A 22,117-nucleotide genomic window follows, 5' to 3' on the forward strand; every position below is an offset into this window, starting at 1 on the left:
TTTACCTTAAGAAAGAATAATGGTTATATGTGGAGGTTTCAGGCACGAGTGAGTCCATATCGAGTTCCTAAAAAGTCTATGTGGTGATCTTTGCTGGTTGGTAGCTTGCAGGCTTCGTGCCTCACTGGGTTGCCTCGTAGGTCTGAACCCTCCAAAAAAAAAAAAAAAAAATTGTCTCTTGAATAATTTTAGCAATATGTTATTTTTAAATATTCTACTTAAAATACTCTATAATAACTATTTTTAAAATATATTTAGCCATAATTAAAATAACTATTCCTAGTTTAATCTAAAATTTTCTCCATAGTCTTTTATAATTTTAGTTTTGTATTATTAAAATGTCATTTTATAGTTTGTTACAATCCATAAATTTTTATATATTTGAATCTAGAGTTCTCAATCAAGACCCCAATTTAATTGATCATTTTCTCTCTTAAGATGATTTTGCTATGTTTGTTTAGGGAGGGGTTCTATGAGGGGGGTTGATGGATTATTTGGATTCTTCTTCTATAAAATAGGAGCCCTTGTTTTTTAACAAGTAGGTGAAAAAGGGGGGGTGGGGCTGTAAATTGCTCTAATAGCTTAAAAATGCTTTTTGCCACTTGTCAAACATTTTAATTTCACATTTAAAAAATAAATTAGAAGGATTTTTTTGCTCTTTGTTTTGATGAGATCACCAACTTCTTTGAATTTGTGTGCCAGCTTTAAAATATTCCCTAAAAAATAACAAATTATTTTGAATTTGTAAATTAGATTTGAAGGTAGCATTTGACCTTTTGATATTTGGAATCAAGAGTCTTACATTCACTAGACTTGATCCCTATAAACTCTTCAAGAACCTTTCAATGACATTTTAAATATATTTTAGAATTAGAATAAAAATTGTATTAAATCTTATAATTTTTTATTTTATTTTAATATACCATCTCTTCTCTTTATAGTAATATATAAATAGTGATCTTCATCGGTCACCCCTAACACAATTGCATATGTTTAATAACATTTAGCAAATTTCAAATTATCCCAATTTTATATCTTTAATTTATATCTTCTTCATCTTTTAATATGCTTATTATAAATAAAATATTAGGAGTATCGTGCAATATTTGCCCGAGGTAAGACTTCATATTTGATTACAAATTCTTAGTCCGCAGCTTTGCTGTTTTTGATTACTGTCCTTTGTATATAAGACGGCATCTTTTCAAAGGAGAGGAATCACAGAAACCCGACTGTGAGGAGATCCCAGTTATCTACGACATCATTGTTTTAAGCCGTTCTGAGAAGAAAACCAGGAACTGCAATTGCCATGTCAGGGTTTCTTGGTATGTTTTCTCGCAATTTTACAAGAATAAAAAGATTTGGGAGCATTGGCAGCCAATTTTACGTCGGCCGCCGTCAATTATTCGTAGCTCCGAGTTCTCCTTTGACCAATGGCATGTCTGGCTCAGTAATTTCATCAGGACGCTCTTCTCACGCACATGTATGGAACAACACAATATTCAGTAAGCCTTCTTTTCACGTCTTTTCTGTCACCTTGATTTCATTCGGCAAATTTCTTCCAAAGCACGTCTTTCTCGTCTTACTTAATCTTATAAAACAGAGTTTTCTCCTCTAGAGGTTTTTATATCTCTGGTTTAAAAAATAAAAAATAAAAAATAATTCCCATGGCATTGTAATCTATCCAGTTCATACTCTGGTCATAGTTTGTAGATTTAATATATTTAAAAAAAAGTTTATAAGGATAGAAACCATTCTGGAAAGGATTGGGCAATTTTAATGCCGACGAACTCCATGCAGGGCCCGAGTCGTTCTTCTAAATGCTTAAAGAAAATTGATTTTGTAGAATTTGGTTTGCCCGTAGTGGATATAGTCTTAACATTTGAGCTCTTCAGGGCAGATGTACAAAGCCACCCAAACATTGATAAAGAGTTTTAGGTCATTTAGAATAAATTGGTAGAGTAGTCATCAGTAATAACAGACGCACCAAGATTGTGCCAGCAAAAAAATGGCAAAGGTCTTCAATATACAAACTTTGGGAAAAATTAGTATTTTTGGGAACTGATAAAAAAAAAGTGTTTTCTTGTTCGAAAAAAATGGAAAAAATTGTGGGGTTTTGGTAAAATTTTTTTGTTTTTTATTTTTATCTCTCTGTTCAAAAGAAATGAAAACTCTTCTGTTCTCTGGAAGCGTTATAGCTTAAATAATGATTATAATATAGGACTTTTGTTTTTTCTATCAAAGTGATTTTGTTGGCTTAAAATATTTATTCACATTAGTTAAGTAATGGATTGTGTTGGTTGCAGGTCGTTTTTCTTTGTTCCTTTTAACAACTCTCCTTGACTACAAATATAGCTAGTTGATTGTGCTTTGTCTTTAATTCCGTGGAGTTTACGGCTTTACTTGGTTGCAAACTATGGCCTTTTGTTAACTGTATATTAACATTTCAATGAATTCAATTGCTGAAATTCAAAGTAGTATGAGTGGCACAACATTGTAATAAATTCCATCACACTTTGTCATAAATATTAATGTAGGTCCAGTGTAATTTGTGGTGGATATGGCCGACTCTGTTCGCCCATCATAATATTGTTTCTGTTTGCTGAAAGTTGTAGTTTAAATATTGATTATAACTGATGTTTTTTTTTTGGCTTCCATCTTAGTGATTTTGTTGGCTTAAAATATTTATTTGTTGTAGTTAAAGTCGTGCAGATCGATGTTCTTTACTCCATATTATGCATATCCTTGAGCACAAATAATGTCATTGATTGCTCTTTACATCTTTAATTCCATGAAGTTTATGGCTTTAGTTGGGTACAAATAATGGTACTTTTGTTGGTTCTATATAATGTGCTTATTCCACTGCAAACAATTTTCTATTGTTTGGAAATGGCTGCTATTCTTAAAACACCAAAAGCTTAAATGGTCAAACAGTCTGACAATTTTACACCTTATACAACTTAAAGCTGCTAATTGGCTGTCCTTATTCTATTGACAAAAGAATAACTTTGCCTATGAACCATTTGATATTTAAGAGTACCTTGAAATGGAAAAAAACTACCACTGACTATTGACCATTTTGCTATAAAAAATGGCCAACAAATTCACATATATAATCTAAGGGCCAAGGGGTAGTCAGAATGTTTCAATGGGACTTCTGAATCTTGTCGGCCTGGCAAATCCTATATATGTGTGTGTCTGTTTTTAACTGATTGAAGTTGTCCTATAAGCTTCTATTGGGTGGCCATCACAAGTTAGAGTGCAATTGCTACTCACAATCCTTGAAACTTTCTGGAGATGAGTGGCAGTTAACCATTATTGATTTGTATTGAGGCGCGAGGATATTAGCAGCAGTTGATTTCTAACTTTTTTCTTAAAATTCTTGATTAGCAGGTCAACGGAGGAGCATGTTTATACAGACTCAGTCAACTCCCAATCCCCTGTCTTTGATGTTCAGTCCTGGAAAGCCAGTAATGGAAGTTGGAAGTGCAGACTTTCCAAATGCTCGTACAGCTATGGGTTCCCCTTTGGCAAAGGCACTCTTTGGTATTGATGGTAGGTGGCAGCAATAAACTGATAAAATATTGAAACATGTTTGCTATCTATTTTCTTAAACTTTTAGTTAGTGTGAGAAACACGGCTTTCATTTAAGTTTTATTAGACTCTTATCTTTAACTTTTGAACTTGAAGTGGTGAATATGCTGCCTTAGAAATATTTTTTAGGCATGTAAGGTTTGATGCCTTGTTCATTTCATTTGATTCATTCTATGATTATAGTTGGTTCATGTATTAATATGTTTTTTTTTGAAATACCAAACAACACATAAATTTTCTTCTATATCATTAGGAACATTCAAACCCTGATATGCAACTCTTACCTTATTAAATGAGTTCCTCATACGGTGTTACTTTTTGTTGAAAGAATTATAGCACGCGCTTGCTATCCTAGGTTTCTCTGAATTTTCCAAATTTTTAACTTGTCCTCTAATCTGAGGATGTGATGGTCTTTTATCTAATTTCTATGTTCTTTCTGTATTCTTTGGAATAAGGAGTTCTATGAATCCATCTCCCCTGGTTGTAAAAGTATCTAGAGCCTAGGAGTCTCCTGTGGCATTCTGTTGAAACTCTTCTTGGTTAAATCCTTCTCTAGTGTTTGCATTTGAATTTTGTCCAAAAAGGAAGGATTATATAGTCATCTTAAAACTGCATTTAGTATTGGAATTGAAATCTATTATAGTAGGAAATGATCTGTAAATATTGAATTAAATCATGAAGAATAGTAACATTGAAGAAGCTGCAATTAGTTAATACACGTGGATACTTTTCTATCAGAGGACATATGGGCCTTTGCAGAGGCTTCATACCTGTAAATTCTGGCAATAGTCAAGACTGCTATCTCCTGCGTAAGCAAGACAGTGACATGAATAGAGCATGACACAGCTTCAAAACAGCCTGTGGTACCATTCAATTTCCCCAACAAACATCGGAGGGCCTGCAACCATTGATTGGATGATATTATTGAAGTTTGAACAATGTTGAAACTGACAAATAGGACTCCAGTTTAGGTTTGCAAAATCAAAATCAGTTGCGAATTTCATGAATGTTGCGAAAATCCAAGAGGTGTATTCTGCTATTGCCGAATTTTTTTTTGATGATTTGTTCATAGAAGCCACAGTATAACGGCAGAAGATGAACAATTCTTGTTATTTTCACTTACCTGCTAGAAACTAAGTTACCAGTTCAAATCCAGATGTGGAAGCGGGTACAAGAACCCGGTACATGGATACATGAATTTTTTTGTGGGGTTTTGAATGTGTTAGGGTATGTGCATGTGTATATGTATACAGACAAAAAAAATATAATTGAAAAAATATACAGACTTAAATCATTTGATAGTATGATACCTCAGCATTTATCAATGTCCAATGCCAAAGATAAATAAATCATAAATGTCAATTGATAGTTCACAAATATTCAAATAAGCCATATCATATATTTCTGTGTTCATGATTCCAATGAAAATCAGAAAATCATTACAATTACAATATATAGTTCATGATTCATCAACCATTAAAAGGATTTAAAAATAAAGTAAAATCATTTATTGAATATTTATCTTCAGCTGCTGCAAGTTGAGGATCATTTGAACCCAAAGTGGCTCCACTCGCACTAGATGCATAGTGCACGAGCACCATGTCAACTTCATGTCTCCCTGGGGCAACACTTGATCTTTGATTCAATTTTAGTGCTCTAAATTGTAATGAGGACATAATATGTAACATCTGGTTTTCCCGGGTCTAATTTATCATTCAACATACTCGAGGAATATAGTTACTACTTCGTTTCATAACAAGACAGTTATATCATTCATGTTCATGTGAATAAGATTTACTGTTAAAAAAAATTATACAAAACTTCTTAACTAAAAACTTGAATTACCATCAAATGAAATTACTACAGAGATTGAAAACCACATACCTCGGAAAACTGAGTTCGAATCAAACTAGGGATGCTTCTGCAACCACCTGGGTTAGATCACAAATACACTAACAATTTTATATGATGACTATCATCTACAAATCGCTACCTTAAAAAATCAAATGATAATTACAATTAAATACCACTATATTTTAAATTAGGGCATCACATACCGCTGTATCAATCAGGGCATCATTTACCTTCGGTTCATTTAGGGCTCTAGTACAACTATCTCACTTAGGGCTTCCCCTACCACAGATTCATCTAGGGCTTCTGATACCATGGATTCAATTAGGGCTTCCGATACCACTGATTCAAATAGGGCTTCCAATACCACGGATTCAATTAAGGTTCCCAATACCACGGATTCAATTAGGGTTCCGATACCACTATATCATTTAGGGTTCCAGTCATCTCTCAAATCAATTAGGGCTTCAGATTCCTTTTCCTTTGATTACTTAACTGTGACAGTATCTCAAGATTAGAAAATATACTTATTTTTCGTTATTCATATATATGAAAGTAAAATGATGATTACATTGAAATACTTCAATTTAATCTTACCTCGTCATAAATAAAAATGATAATACTTGTTTTCGATAAACAATTGAATGCATGGCTTATCTCTGTTTGGCACATATCCGACATCTTGAGAGAGGTGAAACATTGTCAGGGGCTTAACCACCCAACCTCAGACCACAATATATCCCCACATGATCTCTAACGAGAAAGGCCCTCCCTACCCAGAATTGATAGGGAACATCATTCCATCCATTGGGCATCATGATATAAAACACGCCATACGACTTGGCAGCAGGAGATCACCATAACAAGAATATGCATGAGCTATTAATTAAGTCATATTAAATGATAAATATTGAAATGTCATAACTGATAGTACGGGTTCATACTATTGAACATTCCTTTCTCACACCTCATCACCCATCTTCTTGGCTACACAGTCGGGTGAGTCCCAGGTATTCGGAATTCTCAAGGTAGACGACTCTACAATTATTCAAGAAGATTACATACAATCATCATTTCACATTTAGTGATTATATTCTTTAAAGATCATAAAATTGACAACATTTTTCCTGAGTGAAACATGCATAAGCTACAAAAATGTTTTATGTATCACTATATGAATACTGATGTCAACTTCTTCACCTCCTCACCCTATTCAGGCCTCCAAGCCGGTGATTCCCAGGTTTAATTAGATTAAAGATCACAAAGATATTTTACAACTTCTTCACCACATACTGGCACCTTCGCCTAGTGAATTCCTTGGTGTACACTAAATGGGATATTTATGGATGCCAATCAGGCTGTAATGATTAAATACTGGAATGTTATCTTCTTGTCTTGAATCATAAAAGAACTCAGAGATATTATCTTTTCTCTATAAAGAAATTACGGCAACTTAAAATCAGAACTTGGGAGGCACCAGACTTACTATATGTAATATGTTTTTCAAATAGAAATGACAGATTTTCAAGATAGATTCAGATAATTGCATAATATATGCTATCAAAGAAGATAGTCTTTTAAGAAAAAATTCAGAGAAGTTGCCTATTCGGATATCAATCAGTTAACTGTTTTTGAACTAAAAATATGGCTAAAATAATCGATTGATCTTTACTAGGTTACAATGAATTTGAAAGAAAATATTATGGATGACTTCTTTCAGGTCTTACATCACAGTAAGAAATAAAGGCAATCTGAAAATGAATTACGCTTGGCTCTAAACACAGATCGATGTTACAAAGGAAACTAATATCTGCCATGATGAATGAGGAATCCTTTACGTCTGCTTGCAGGGATGATTACATATTTAATATCAAACATGGAAAGGAAGTGAAAACGTTTTATGGAATACATTAGATATCTTACGTGACTCGGCCCTGTGACTATGTGGCTCGGATACTTGAAAGAGTTCTTCAACCTGCGGCAATACACTCAGCCGTATGCTTTTCATTCACTTGCTGTTCCCTCTGCACTTTATTTTGTTTGCTAGCTGAAGGTTTCGAATGTAATATGGCTTGCAAGGCTGAGAGCAGAAAATGGATGCCAAAGACTAGGAATGGTATCCGAGTTATGTTTGGAGGTTTCAAAATAAAGATACAAGCTAGACCTTATGGCTTCTATCAGTTATAGAGAAGCTATTTGAATTCCCAAGGTAACCATTCGAATAGATCAAAATACAAATTAAAAGATAAAAATAAAAAGGTTGGAGAAAGATTAAAACAATTTGGATTGCCAAAAAAAATATTAATTGATTAGCTATGCCAAGTGTTATCATTTAAGAGCAAAGAATATTAAATCGAAAAGGAAAAAGTTGGAAAGTTGTAATTCGAAAATTATAATAATTTTAAAGTTATTATAATTCTAATACTATTAAAATCTTAAATGTAGTTATAAACATCACTTTATTAAATTATTTAATTTTAATGGTGCCAAATCATTTAATATTATATACACATTTATTAAAATAATATGAAGAAAGATAAATTAAAATCCGTTGAGATTTGTTTACATTTAAATTAAAATCCGTTGAGATTTGTTTATATTTAAACTCAATTATTTTAATTAAATTAATTATTAATAATTCATTTAGTTCCAGAGATGTATCCTGTTTCCAGTTGCTAGATCTTCTACCCATTTGCCTAATGATGGTGATGCCCTACCTAATTCTTTTCTGACAATGCTTCCACCCCTTCGACATGCTCCCTGCAAGGAATTTCTCAGTAATTAAATTATTTAATCATAAATAATTATAACAGTTAACCTTTCATCTTAATTCCATGAATTTGCGATTAACGATCAACTAATCATGTCATCTTCACTTGAAATCATAACGACCAACTATCTTACCATTTTGTTAGATTATAACAAATTAAACTGCCAATTGACTTCATGCGAAGCTCAACGACTATATTTCAAGCTAGGTAAAAAATTGGGATGTAACATACCATTCCCCTTGTGGTTCATCATCCTCGATGAACTTGAAATTGCAACGAACATTATAAAGGAGTATTTTAAAATTTTGGAATGTAATGTACCATTCCCCTTGTGGTTCATCGTCCTTGATGACCTCTGCAATTTAAACACTAAAAGAATATTCCAAATGCAAGATATATATATATAACATTGTGATATCATTTCTTTTCTCAATCGGGTCAGAATGAAATTCATGATCGAAACTCAAGATCCATTTTTATTTTTAAGTTTCCAAAAAGATACTTGCATATTAACATAAAATTAAACATGTACTCACTTGAGTTTACTTTACCGTAATGGTGGTCATTTCAGCTTCAGTTAAGTTGATTCTATTTCATATTCCTGTCATACTCATGTAGACACTCACCATATCATTAGTTCGATTTCATATTGATATCTTCTTTCAAGAGGGTTTTCAGGGTTCAATGACTAAAAGTAAGATAAGTATTCAAAAATTGAAATTCTTCAACCAGCAAGTTCTAGATCATAACTTGATCATAATTTAAATCACTCATACGTACCATCTGGCACATGGCCCTCATTAATAGATAGATCATACTCGCAAACTTACAGATTACTTGTAATAGGTTAGTGAATCCATATTTTTCCATTGTAACCTTGACCTTTATGCCCAATATTTCATTAGAATAATCATTTCATGTTAGGATATCTCCAAAACAATATACAACAGCTCAATAAGTAAAGTCAACGTCGCATGTGTATTATACATGTATAACAATGTGCTCAAGGGTAAAAACATGATATACCATGCAAGATCATCAAATCAAGATCATAAGCATCTGAAACAATTCATAAGATTCTCATCATTCATTTGTAAATACTTGGAAATTCATCTTTCCCATTTCTGTGATTCAGGCTTCCACGCCCATCTCATCAAAAGTTTTGTATCTGTAAACAAACATTGATAGTTCCAATTATGCAAGTGTGTTTACTCCTTACTGGAGCACATAATGATCTTGTCGTTTAACCAACATCAGAAAGGATCATGGTTCACTGTTTTGTTTCCATTAAGTACAAGTTCAAATAGGTAACAATTTATTTTTGTCATTAATTTGGGTCGAAAAACCCAATCATAATGAATTTAGATAACATTTTATCAAGCTTATAAGCTGTGTTTGGATTGCGCAAGTCTCGGCATCTGGACCCTTTTTAATCTTCTCATTCTCGACAAAGAATGGCCCTCCCTCTAGGGATTAGGCATATGTATCATTTTAGTCCTGCCATCTGAGTATTCAGGTGGGTTGAAGTCCCAACAGTTATTTGACAAAATAACTGAAGCATTTAGACAATCAACAAGATCAATTATTCCGGCAAATCTGCCTAATTAAAGTCCCAATAGTTATTCGACAAAATAACTGAAGCGTCTGGACAATCCACCCTGGCCAAGGATCTCAAAATTTGGGTCGTCAAACCTGATCTCCACCACTCAACTTGCCGATCCTTTTATTTTTTTAATTAGGTTTCGTCTTTATAATATCATAATTTATACATTTGTCCACTTTATATCATTTCAGCCTTTTTGGCTATTTTGAATGATTTTTCCAGTTTTGATTGCAATATCCAGTTATGTAGAATAAATCTTTTTCAACATTGCATTTTCAGTTTTTTTCAAAAACAGTGCTGGACCCAAGGTTTTAGTGTTGAACCTAGTGCTTTGATACCATATGTAACATCTGGTTTTCCTGGGTCTAATTTATCATTCAACATACTCAAGGAATACAATTACTACTTCGTTTCATAACAAGACAGTTATATCATTCATGTTCACGTGAATAAGATTTATCGTGAAAAACAGTTATACAAAACTTCTTAACTAAAAACTTGAATTACCATCAAATGAAATTACTAAAGAGATTGAAAACCACATACCTTGGAAAACTGAGTTCAAATCAAACTAGGGATGCTTCTGCAACCACTTGGGTTAGACCACAAATACACTATAACAATTTCATATGATGACTATCATCTACAAACCGCTATTTTAAAAAATCAAATGATAATTACAATTAAATACCACTATATTTTAAATTAGGGCATCACATACTGTTGTATTAATTAGGGTATCATTTACCTTCGGTTCATTTAGGGCTCTGGTACAGCTATCTCACTTAGGGCTTCCGCTATCACGGATTCATCTAGGGCTTCTGCTACCATGGATTCAATTAGGGCTTCCGATACCACTAATTCAAATAGAGCTTCCAGTACCACGGATTCAATTAGGGTTCCCAATACCACGGATTCAATTAGGGTTCCGATACCACTGTATCATTTAAGGTTCTAGTCATCTCTCAAATCAATTAGGGCTTCAGATTCCTTTTCCTCAGATTACTTAACTGTGATAGTATCTCAAGATCAGAAAATATACTTATTTTCATTATTCATATATATGAAAGTAAAATGATGATTACACTGAAATACTTCAATTTAATCTTACCTCCTCATAAATAAAAATGATAATACCTGTTTCCGATAAACAATTGAATGCATAACTTATCTCTGTCTAACACATATCCGACATCTTGAGAGAGGTGAAACATTGTCAATGGCTTAATCACCCAACCTCAGACCACAATATATCCCCACACAATCTCTAACGAGAAAGGCCCTCCCTACCCGGAATTGATAGGGAACATCATTCCATCCACTGGGCATCATGAACTAAAACACACCATACGACTTGGTAGCAGGAGATCACCATAACAGGAATATGCATGAGCTATTAATTTAGTCATATTAAATGATAAATATTGAAATGTCATAATTGATAATACGGATTCATACTATTGAACATTCCTTTCTCACACCTCATCACCCATTTTCTTGGCTACATAGTTGGGTGAGTCCCAGGTATCCGGAATTCTCAAGGTAGACGGCTCTACAATTATTCAAGAAGATTACATACAATCATCATTTCACATTCTATGATTATATTCTTTAAAGATCATAAAATTGACAACATTTTTCTTGAGTGAAACATGCATAAGCTATAGAAATGTTTTATGTATCACTATATGAATACTGATGTCAACCTCTTCACCTCCTCAACCTATTTAGGTCTCCAAGCCGGTGATTCCCAGGTGTAATCAAATTAAAGATCACAAAGATATTTTACAACTTCTTCACCACATACTGGCACCTTTGCCTGGTGAATTCCTTGGTGTACACTAAATGGGATATTTATAGATGCCAATCAGGTTGTAATGATTAAATACTGGAATGTTATCTTCTTGTCTTGAATCATAAAAGAACTCAGAGATATTATCTTTTCTCTATAAAGAAATTACGGTAACTTAAAATCAGAACATGGGAGGCACCAGACTTATTATATGTAATATGTTTTTCAAATAAAAATGACAGATTTTCAAGATAGATTCAGATAATTGCATAATATATGCTATCAAAGAAGATAGTCTTTTAGGAAAAAATTCAGGGAAGTTGCCTATTCGGATATCAATCAGTTAACTGTTTTTGAACCGAAAATATGGCTAAGATAATCGATTAATCTTTACCAGGTTACAATGAATTTGAAAGAAAATATTATGGACAACTTCTTTCAGGTCTTACATCACAGTAAGAAATAAAGGCAATCTGAAAATGAATTATGCTTGGCTCTAAACACAGATTGATGTCACAAAGGAAACTAATATCTGCCATGATGAATGAGGAATCCTTTACATCTGCTTGCAGGGATGATTACATATTTAATATCAAACATGGAAAGGAAGTGAAAACATTTTATGGAATACTTTAGGTGTCTTATGTGACTCGGCCCTGTGACTATGTGGCTCGGGTACTTGAAAGAGTTCTTCAACCCGCAGCAATACACTCAGCTGTATGCTTTTCATTCACTTGCTGTTCCCTCTGCACTTTATTTTGTTTGCTAGCTGAAGGTTTCGAATGTAATATGGCTTGCAAGGCTGAGAACAGAAAATGGACGCCAAAGACTAGGAATGGTATCCGAGTTACGTTTGGAGGTTTCAAAATAAAGATACAAGTTAGACCTTACGGCTTTTATCAGTTATAAAGAAGCTATTCGAATTCCCAAGGTAACCATTTGAATAGATCAAAATACAAATTAAAAGATAAAAATAAAAAGGTTGGAGAAAGATTAAAACAATTTGGATTGCCAAAAAAAAAATTAATCGATTAGCTATGCCAAGTGTTATCATTTAAGAGCAAAGAATATTAAATCGAAAAGGAAAAAGTTGGAAAGTTGTAATTCGAAAATTATAATAATTCTAAAGTTATTATGATTTGAATACTATTAAAATATTAAATGTACTTATAAACATCACTTTATTAAATTATTTAATTTTAATGGTGCCAAATCATTTAATATTATATGCACGTTTATTAAAATAATATGATGAAAGATAAATTAAAATCCGTTGAGATTTGTTTACATTTTAACTCAATTATTTTAATTAAATTAATTATTAATAACTCATTCAGTTCTAGAGATGTATCCTGTTTCAAGTCCCTAGATCCTCTACCCATCTGCCCAATGATGGTGATGCCCTGCTTAATTCTTTTCTGACAATGATTCCACCCCTTCAACATGCTCCTTGCAAGGAATTCCTCAGTAATTAAATTATTTAATCATAAATAATTATAACAGTTAAACTTTCATCTTAATTCCATGAATTTGCAATTAATGATCAACTAATCATGTCATCTTCACTTGAAATCATAACGACCAACTATCTTACCATTTTGCTAGATTATAACAAATTAAATTGTCAACTGACTTCATGCGAACCTCAATGGCTATATTTCAAGCTAGGTCAAAAATTGGGATGTAACATAATAAGACCATTCATGATGTAATAGAGGTCATATAAGTTCATATTTTGCAAAAGTTGACAAGTTGCAACGAAAGTTGTCAAACAACTTTTCTTGCAACCAAGTTGTCAATAGTTGTCATAAGGGTCTAAGTTTATGCTTGTATGTGTTCCATTTGATGTTATAAAACCAATGAAGGTCATTTCTCATGTTGGAGGGTCAGTTGGATAAGTTTTTATGCAAGTTGCTCAAATTGCCAAAAAAAATGTCGTAAAAATTGTTATAAGCCAAAGTTGTAAAAATGCAAGAGGGAAGGCCAATAGTCATAGATGTTTAAAATTTGATTTTGGTTGTTTGAGAGGTTAGTTTGGGATGGAACACATTTAAATAGGCCTTGAAAGGCTCAGGGAATGTGAAGAAGACAGTTTATTGTAACATACATATGAATAAAGCATTTTTTCCTATGCAAATTTTCTGGTTTCTCACTGTCTCCGAGGTCTGTATGGCCTTGTACAGTTAGATAATGATGTGAGACTGATTTCATTTGATAGAATAACGTGTCTTGTTCCCTTTGCAACAAGTTTGGGTGAATTTCATTAAGTTTTGAAATTATGATCGTTTTAGTAGCTGTAATTTCCAAATTTTCCTGTAACAGCCCGGTTGCAGCATTTTCTACGATTTTGTATGCATGAAACATGATCTGAAACTCATATAGCTGGATAAAGGAGCGAGTTAGCTTTAATTTGGCAGTGGTTTTAGGTCAATTTATCAATTATTGAGGGAGATATTGCATTTTTCCTGAAACTAGTTTGGAAACCCTTGCCAATGAGGATTTGTGGACCAATTTGGCAATTTGGGTTATGATTCACCATTGGAAAATTCTAAAAACTATTGGTTTGAATGATTTTTGGATGCTCTAAAAGATTATGGTCGTAGTAGAGTGAATAAATGGTGTTCTGCCCGTGTTTAAGGAAGTCCTAGGTGAGCCATTGCTAGTTTGCAAGCACACAAGGAGGTATGAGTGTTAAGTTTTGAACAAGTGTTGTTGTGGCTGGGTATTTGATGGCTTGGGAAGAATATATGGACCTATTGAAAGATGTCTGGGGTTTGGCAGGATTTGGAAGGGTTCAGAAATGACACTTGTAAAAAATCCTCTTGGTTCAAGGCAAAATTGGCCTAGAATGAGGGTTCCGGTTTGATGATTAGGTAACTTGATGGTTGTTTTTCCTGATAAAAATGGTGGATTTAGTCTATTGGTAACGTGTTGAGGGAAATAGAATAGGATTTGTGAGTCTGGCCTTTGAATTTCTCATAGATGCTTTGTAAAACAGACCTAATTAAACCCTCAAAACTGAAATCGGTCAACTTTTGGTGGAAATGTTCCAAACCAACTATGTCTTTACTTTACATATGTTTTAGAACCTCGAAAAGGGTTTTTGAATCTGTATTTAGTTTGTGAGTATCTAGCCTTCATTGGAAGTTGTGCCCGGTTTTGTCATCTGCAAGGGCTAGTAGGAGATAAATTAGTTAGAGGATGCATATAGAGGTTTGAAAAAATCAGAGTTTTTGAGAGTTGCCAAGGGAGTTTAAAATATTTTATTTAATGGATCTAAGATGTTCCTAAAGTTGGTTGAGCCCTATGAACCATTGAGCCCTTAATTGGAGTTTATAACTTATTGAAGCATAAAGGCATTACAAAGGGGAACTTGGAGTTAGTGGAAAATGATAGGAAAGTGTTGGTTGAGAACCCATCCATGATGAATCCTTGTCCATTTGAAGGCTTGAGATGTCAAAGATTAGTACTTTGAAAGTGAACTTTGCAATATGAGGACTAGTGTTGGGGTTGTGAGAAGGGTATGAACCCATTATTGTGAAATATGCCTACATGGTTGTGAACTTGAACCCTACGTCTGCATCAATGCACCATATTTAGGAGATTTCATCATCATCATCTTAAGCTATAGTAAATCTAGTAAGATCCTAAATGGTTGCATCCAAGTTGGCACGTTCAGGGACTACATCCCAAAGCTTTGCTGCCCCATCTTTGTAGTATTCTTTCTTACATGACAGAAAATGCAAATTAGAATGAATTTAAACCAATGCACCATATTTAGGAGATTTCATCATCATCATCTTAAGCTATAGCAAGTCTAGTAAGATTCTAAATGGTTGCATCCAAGTTGGCACGTTCAGGGACTACATCCCAAAGCTTTACTGCCCCATCCTTGTAGTATTCTTTCTTACATGACAGAAAATGCAAATTAGAATGAATGTAAACTAAGTCTTCACCCTTTTTTTGAACCCAGTTGATTATGCTTCACTGAGTGGATAAAGGAGTATGTTCTCCAATTCCATTCAACGACAAAAGAACTTGCAACCTAGATAAAGTAAAACTGCAAAGTAAATTAAAGAATATCAAGCACTAAGTTGTAGAATAAAACTGGTGTAAAAAACAAAAAATTTGTGAGAGGATCTTGATTGCAATAGGTTGGATGTATCCAAACTTTTGACCATGGACTTTCCACAATTTGGCAACTTCCATGGGATATTGGTCATTAATAGTCGTTGGAGTATGACTTCTCCTTGAGGCAAACATGCCAAATTCTTGCCTAATGTCTCTCTATTTCTGCATCTTGGAAGAGTACTAAATGCCCACAAATACCCATTAGCAACTCCATCTCGATATGATGCTAATTTTCTTGGCATAGAAAGTACTTTCTTGCTATAGTACCTTGGAGATTGGGCATATGCAAGAAGGTCCAGTCATCTTTTACAAATGATGATGAATTAGTGATTTCACCTTATTGTATAAGTTTTCACATTCTACAAGGTCATCCTCATGTTTTTGTATTGCCAATTTTACTTTCTCTACGATCGTGTCCATTCCATCATAGACATCTCCTAAGAAAGGTGCATCTGTATTAGCAAATAAGAACGAAGTCATGCTAGGCTTGGTGAATTCCAATACATATTCCAAACAAATCCACTGATTTTCATCCAAGACCAATGACTAACCTTTTGGGTCCTCCCTGAATGTGAAGCTTTCTATACACCCTATTGGTTGAGGTTGAAAATCAACTCTCGACAACCTAAGTTAATAACAATATCAATAGATAAATAACACATTAAAAATAATTATCAAGAAAATTTATATACAATTGATAAATGAACACGATATAAATAAAATTAAATAAATAAATTAAATTTAATATTTACCTTAAACAATTCCAAACTTGAGAGACATCTTGTGGTTCATCACAAGCATTTGGATCTCCTCGACCTCTCCATATATTTGTTCCACCCACTCTATTTGAGTGCCAATTTGTTGCACCACTAGGTTGAGAGAGCATACAGTGTGCGGTGTCCAAAAAATGTGCTCATATGGGTCCTTAACTAAAAGCACTTGTGCCCCTACAATTTTTTGTATTCTCTGTGATTACCTGGACTACATTCTCACTACCCTCCATTTCAATGGACTCAATGAGTTTTCTGGAAATGAATTGTGCATCTTTCACTTACACTACATAATCAACTACCCTAAAAAACATTGCTCCTTTTGGGGACATTGCAATAACATTAAGAAATGGATGGTTTTTGGTATCTTTCCATACACTGAAAACAATAGAAACACTTCATTTAGTCCAAGAATCTTTAATTGGTTGAAGGGAGGTCTCTATAGCATTCCTCTCTTTCCAACAAGGTAGTACACATCTTTCAAACCTAGAACTTATGAAACCAGTTAGTGCACTATTGATTGCCGACATTCACCAATACTATGATCTCACCAAGTTGACAGGAAGACCATTGGCATAGAGGCAATGTGCAATTTTTTGATCAGCATTGTCTCTTCCCTCCTTTTCAAATACCTTGTACTTCATCTTCATCTTCCACTTTTGGTATAGGCGAGAATGGATGTTTTGAGGCTACAGCTAAATCAATTGGTAATTTTTTTTCTCGCTACACCATTATAAGTAGTTTGTTTTGATATTTGAATTAATCTATCAAGCTCTTCTTGTTCTTTTACAAATCCTGTTCAAGTGGTTTGAGTTACTCTATTTTCCATTCACTTTGAAGATTAGAGTTAGTCTTTTTATTTTTCTAAATAAATCTAAAGTGCTACTATTTAATGGTGATAAACACTTACCTTCCAACTCATCCTTATAAGTAAGAAGGATATTTTGTAATCCAAGCTGATTTTTGAAAGATAAAACTTTGAGCTCAATTAGTCTAAAGATAGGAGCAAGATATAGGGACAGATGGCTTCAAAAGCTTTTTGGAGGACTGAGATACTAAAGTTGTAATTTTCCAGAACAACATAGAACAAATTGTTGATTCCATGCAATTGCAAATAATATTAGTTGTGGAGGTTGCCTTGCAAGTTTTTTGAAGCAATCAAAGACTGATTTGAAAGTGTAATTATCTATGCATACGAATCCTTACTTAGGCCTTGACACATTCCCATCCCTTTGTTAGCAGGGCCCATAAAGTGAAGTTTCACTCAAGATTATGAGCTAGTTTTTGGTTTAGAATTACAATAACTACACTAACAAATATATGCCCCGCTTCTTAGAATTTGTGAAATTCTTGTGATGTCTCCACAAAGGAGATGCTATATCAATTATGAATCTATCGGTTCCTTCCCCACCTGAACATTCATTACCAGTCATTCTTGCAACCCGATTTCTTGCTATTATAAAAAAACTAAATAAATCTAAATTAGAATAAAACTAAGAAATACAAGCATACAACTGAAAACAAAATATAAAAATCATTAGAACAAAGACCTTAACTTGTAGGGTTGAGGATTCACTCCCCAACAATAAGATTTGAAGGCTACAATTTTTACTAAGTTGGCCTTAGATGCCAAATTCCCTAATACTGCTTACCATTGGCATCAAATAATTTTGTTGATGCATTCGATATGAAGGATTCTGAAAACCCCATCTCTGCCAATATGGTGTTTATCAAACAATCTAGTGCAACTAAGACCAAATTGTTGAAAGATATTGTTTCAAGCTCTTCTTTTAGGGTTCTCATGGAGTAAGCATAAATAACATTGCTAAATCACACAATGATGAAAATTATAAAATAAAGAAGCATGCATAGAAAATTACACTTTCAAATCAGTCTTTGATTGCTTCGAAAAACTTGCAAGGCAAACTCCACAACTAATATTATTTGCAATTGCATGGAATCAACAATTTGTTCTATGTTCTGCAATGTTACAACTTTAGTAGCTCAGTCCTTTAAAAAGCTTTTGAAGCCATCTGTCCCTATATCTTGCTCCTATCTTTATACTAATTGAGCTGAAAGTTTAATCTTTCAAAAATCAGATTGGATTACAAAATATCCTTCTTACTTATAAGGATGAGTTGGAAGATAAGTGTTTATAACCATTAGATAGTAGCACTTTAGATTTATTTAGCAAAATAAAAAGACTAACTCTTATCTTCAAAGTGAATGGAAAATAGAGTAACTCAAACCACTTGAACTTTTCCTTGCATATTCACGGTGAACTTGTGTGGAAGTTCCTAACCAAGCTAAAATACTCAATAGTAAACCTCAAGTAGTGTGTTCAATGATGTTGAAAGATGGCTAGGATGTCATAATATATAATCCTTAAACTATAGGCCATAAGAAATGTTGTGTGTAAAAATCAAGTTCCAAGCTGAGTGACATATGAGTAGCCGTCCAAGTGACTGCTTTACTTTTTGTAAATGTCCTTCTTGGTAGGTCTAGTGAAGGTGACCTTCAAAGGAAGGAGTTGAGTAGGAGTGTCTAAGGAATATGTGGAATATGTGGAGGTACTCTATCAATAGAGGTGTTGATAGAAAGGATCGAGCTAGTCAAGCTTGTCTTAAAATACCAAGAATGTAGTTATCACTTGGAGCCAAATGAAGTGATCTGCTTAGAGTAATAGAGAGATAATTGTGGATACCACTCATGACTAGAAGTTGAATCACCCATGGATCTAAGTTTATGGATGTAGAAAGTAAGCAAGAAGATAGTTTCAAGAGGTAGTGGCTAGCCAATAAACTCGGTCAAGGCAATGGTTTGAGGATCATTAGATTGCTACATTTCATGTGCCACATCATGAGGACTCGACCCTCTTAATATGGGTCCAATTGATGAATTTTGTGTCTAGTCCCCAAACTTCAAACACAAATAAAATTGTAGCCGTGATGATTTATCAAAAGGATCTATCCTTCAAGGAATATCTCGGGAAACATGGATGTTCCAAGACATAGAGAGGCATAGCCCTTGCAAAGATGCAATTGGACCGAAAAATTGGACTCTTGAGTATGTCTAAGTTGATGTGATCTCCAAAGCTGCTTCCTTGCGGGAGAATTGGGATCTGGAAAGAATGTTTGGAAATGTTGAAACTAATGACTTCACTTTTACCAAGGCTGACTGCAAGTTGGTGAAGTTCATAAGTAATGACTTTACTAATTACTAAGGCTGACCACAAGTTAGTGAAGTTCATAGAAATGAGCAAGGCACCAATTTGTCATTGTAAGCCTTTGGTCAAATGGGAGAGGAGAATGAAATCATTGGAAAGAAGTAGCATAGCTATAGCCTAGAATGATCTCATGTAAAATCCAACCATCATTGATTCATTTATATGGGTGTGTTGCCAAAGTAACTCCCAACTCCTTAATGTAAATATTGGAGAGGGTTAATGGAAGAGGAAAGCCTTTTTTGACCCCATTGGTACTCTTCACAAAGTCAAAAATACCACGAGAAATAGGCAAGTGCTTAATAATTGTCTCATAAATCATCCAAGCTTCGGTAATGAGAGAATCATGAAAAATTAACATCTTGTATCCTCTAGAAAAGTAGGTGTCTCAAAATTGAGTTAAGAGCCTTGAAGTCTATAAAACAAGAAGAGATTGTGAAGACTAATGGGGAGCCTCCATAACGATAGCTTGGAGTGTCGATATGTGGCCAGTGGTCTGATTGTCTCTTGAATCTAGCTGCTTGTTGAGCTCTAATGTTGCCTCTCTCCAAGCACTTAGAAATTGCATGCCTGACATAGTGGCGTAAATTTTGGCAAATGGATCCTGATTCATGATGGTCTCATAGATTTCAAGGTTGAAGAGACCTCTAAATTTATGAGTAGAATGGCTATGTGTTAGGACCTAGACTAAGAGAAGTTTGAACAAACCATTTTGTTGGAAAGTTTTGGTGAAGGGAAAGTAAGATGATAGTTGATCAACACCATTTTGTATAATTACAATTTGCAGACCTTCACAATCTGCTGTGTTGCTGGTATATAACTTAATAATAGCTTTCTCGATGATATACTTGGAGACAGTGGTAGCTGATGGCAACGGGGTAGGGACCAAGGCTTTAATTTGGTCATGCACATTGTAAAGAAAAGCTAGCATAGGAAATCCACACATTAGGGCTGATGTTAGAAGCTGTAGTTTTACTTGGGAGAAGAGTGGGTGGCAAGGTCTCTTTGAAATGAGGAAGATCTTCATGGAGTGCAAGTTGTTGAGGAGCAAGAAAAATTGCTTCTCATGTCAGAGAAGACAGTAGTACTCCCAATGGATTGAGTATATGGAGATAGACAATGTGCAATAACAATATCCAAACCATCGTAGTAAAGGACAATGAATCTTAAATGGAGATGAAGGATTAAAGATAGTTTGGTTAAAAAGCAGTTGTTGCTTATACTTTAATCATCCTTAAGCCAGTGTGCAGAGTCAACTATGTGATCTTTTGCTTTTGTAACAATAGTCAACAAAGCCACACCGCAAGAGTCCTTAGTTGGTATCTTTTATATGCTTGAGGTAAAACTATTGCTTGAGTGATGCCACTTCTTGGAAATCTATTGTTAGCTATAGGTTTAAAAAAAAAATTATAGTAGATTAAACATATGCTGGATAATTTATAAAAATAAAACCTACATCAGCTATCATTAAAATTGTCTCTCGTCTCAGATAAATTAAAAATGATTTCACCATCCCACATGATATTGCCATCTAAAATTGGTCATCGTCCGTAGTTGTTGTCAGTCTTATTTATCATGTTTGTAGGTGGCAATTATGCCATGAGTAGGTAAGTAAGACTTTTGTTAGTTTAGTTGTTGTCAGTCTTAATTATCATGGTCGTAGGTGACAATTATGCCATGAATAGGTAAGTAAGACTTTTGTTAGTTAACAAATCACTGTTTTGAAGAGGTCTCATTTGTGTTGTCAGATGGTGACAGTTGGAGATGTAACCAACTGTATAGAGTCTATTTGTATGGAACTTGGAACAAGTGAGGATGTGGTTAATGTGGGAACTATTATGCAATGAAACATATATCAATCATTTATGGTGTAATGTGACTCTGTGATATTCATGCTATTGCTGTATTTCACTCATCTCTGGTATTATGCAATCCTGTTGAATCTGCATATTCTGTGCTATCTCTCTCAACTTAGGCATATAACAATGGTCGCCATCTCTTAGAGGACTGTTGGCTTCTAATATGTTACTGTAAGCTCGTAATTATCTTTAATACCATCCATAGTGGAACTTCTGGTTTATAACTTTGGTAGCGTCCCTTGTCTTGCTTCTTTTCTGCCAGAATTTTTTTCACTCTGTTGGTTTGTTCTGTTTTTGCCACAATTCTTGATGGTGCTGCTGACCTATTCTGGTTTTCATGTTGATTTTGGGAGCTTAGAGTAACAGTAATTATCTTTTATGGCAGTCAACCTGAGAAGACAAACTACAAATAATTGGTTAAGTTATGTAGCTGTGAGAGAGATTAGTTACCTGTGATTGTCTGCTGTAAGGATTTTGAGAAATTCTGTGTGATGATAATCTTTTCTTATCACGCTTCATTCTGTTC

The 22,117-nt window shown here is 34.0% G+C and overlaps 1 protein-coding gene across 5 annotated transcripts in view; it reads left to right on the plus strand.

The window, feature by feature from the left end:
• The first annotated feature begins 1,213 nt into the window (after positions 1 to 1,213).
• Positions 1,214 to 22,117, plus strand: part of LOC149555598 (nifU-like protein 4, mitochondrial) — a 77,719-nt gene continuing 56,815 nt past the window's right edge. Inside the window, exons 1-3 of one of the 5 annotated variants that reach the window (XM_089829711.1) lie at positions 1,214 to 1,322; positions 1,449 to 1,502; positions 3,388 to 3,552. In XM_089829711.1, coding sequence (XP_089685837.1) covers positions 1,307 to 1,322; positions 1,449 to 1,502; positions 3,388 to 3,552 — 235 coding nt within the window. In that variant the 5' untranslated portion in view covers positions 1,214 to 1,306. Of the gene's footprint in view, positions 1,503 to 3,387; positions 3,553 to 22,117 lie in introns of all 5 variants that reach the window. The other 4 variants (XM_089829712.1, XM_089829709.1, XM_089829710.1 and 1 more) reach the window with 4 other exon arrangements.

The sequence above is a fragment of the Cupressus sempervirens genome, chromosome 5, assembly GCF_028749045.1.
Source record: "Cupressus sempervirens isolate cs-2001-9-10 chromosome 5, ASM2874904v1, whole genome shotgun sequence".
NCBI lineage: Eukaryota > Viridiplantae > Streptophyta > Pinopsida > Cupressales > Cupressaceae > Cupressus > Cupressus sempervirens.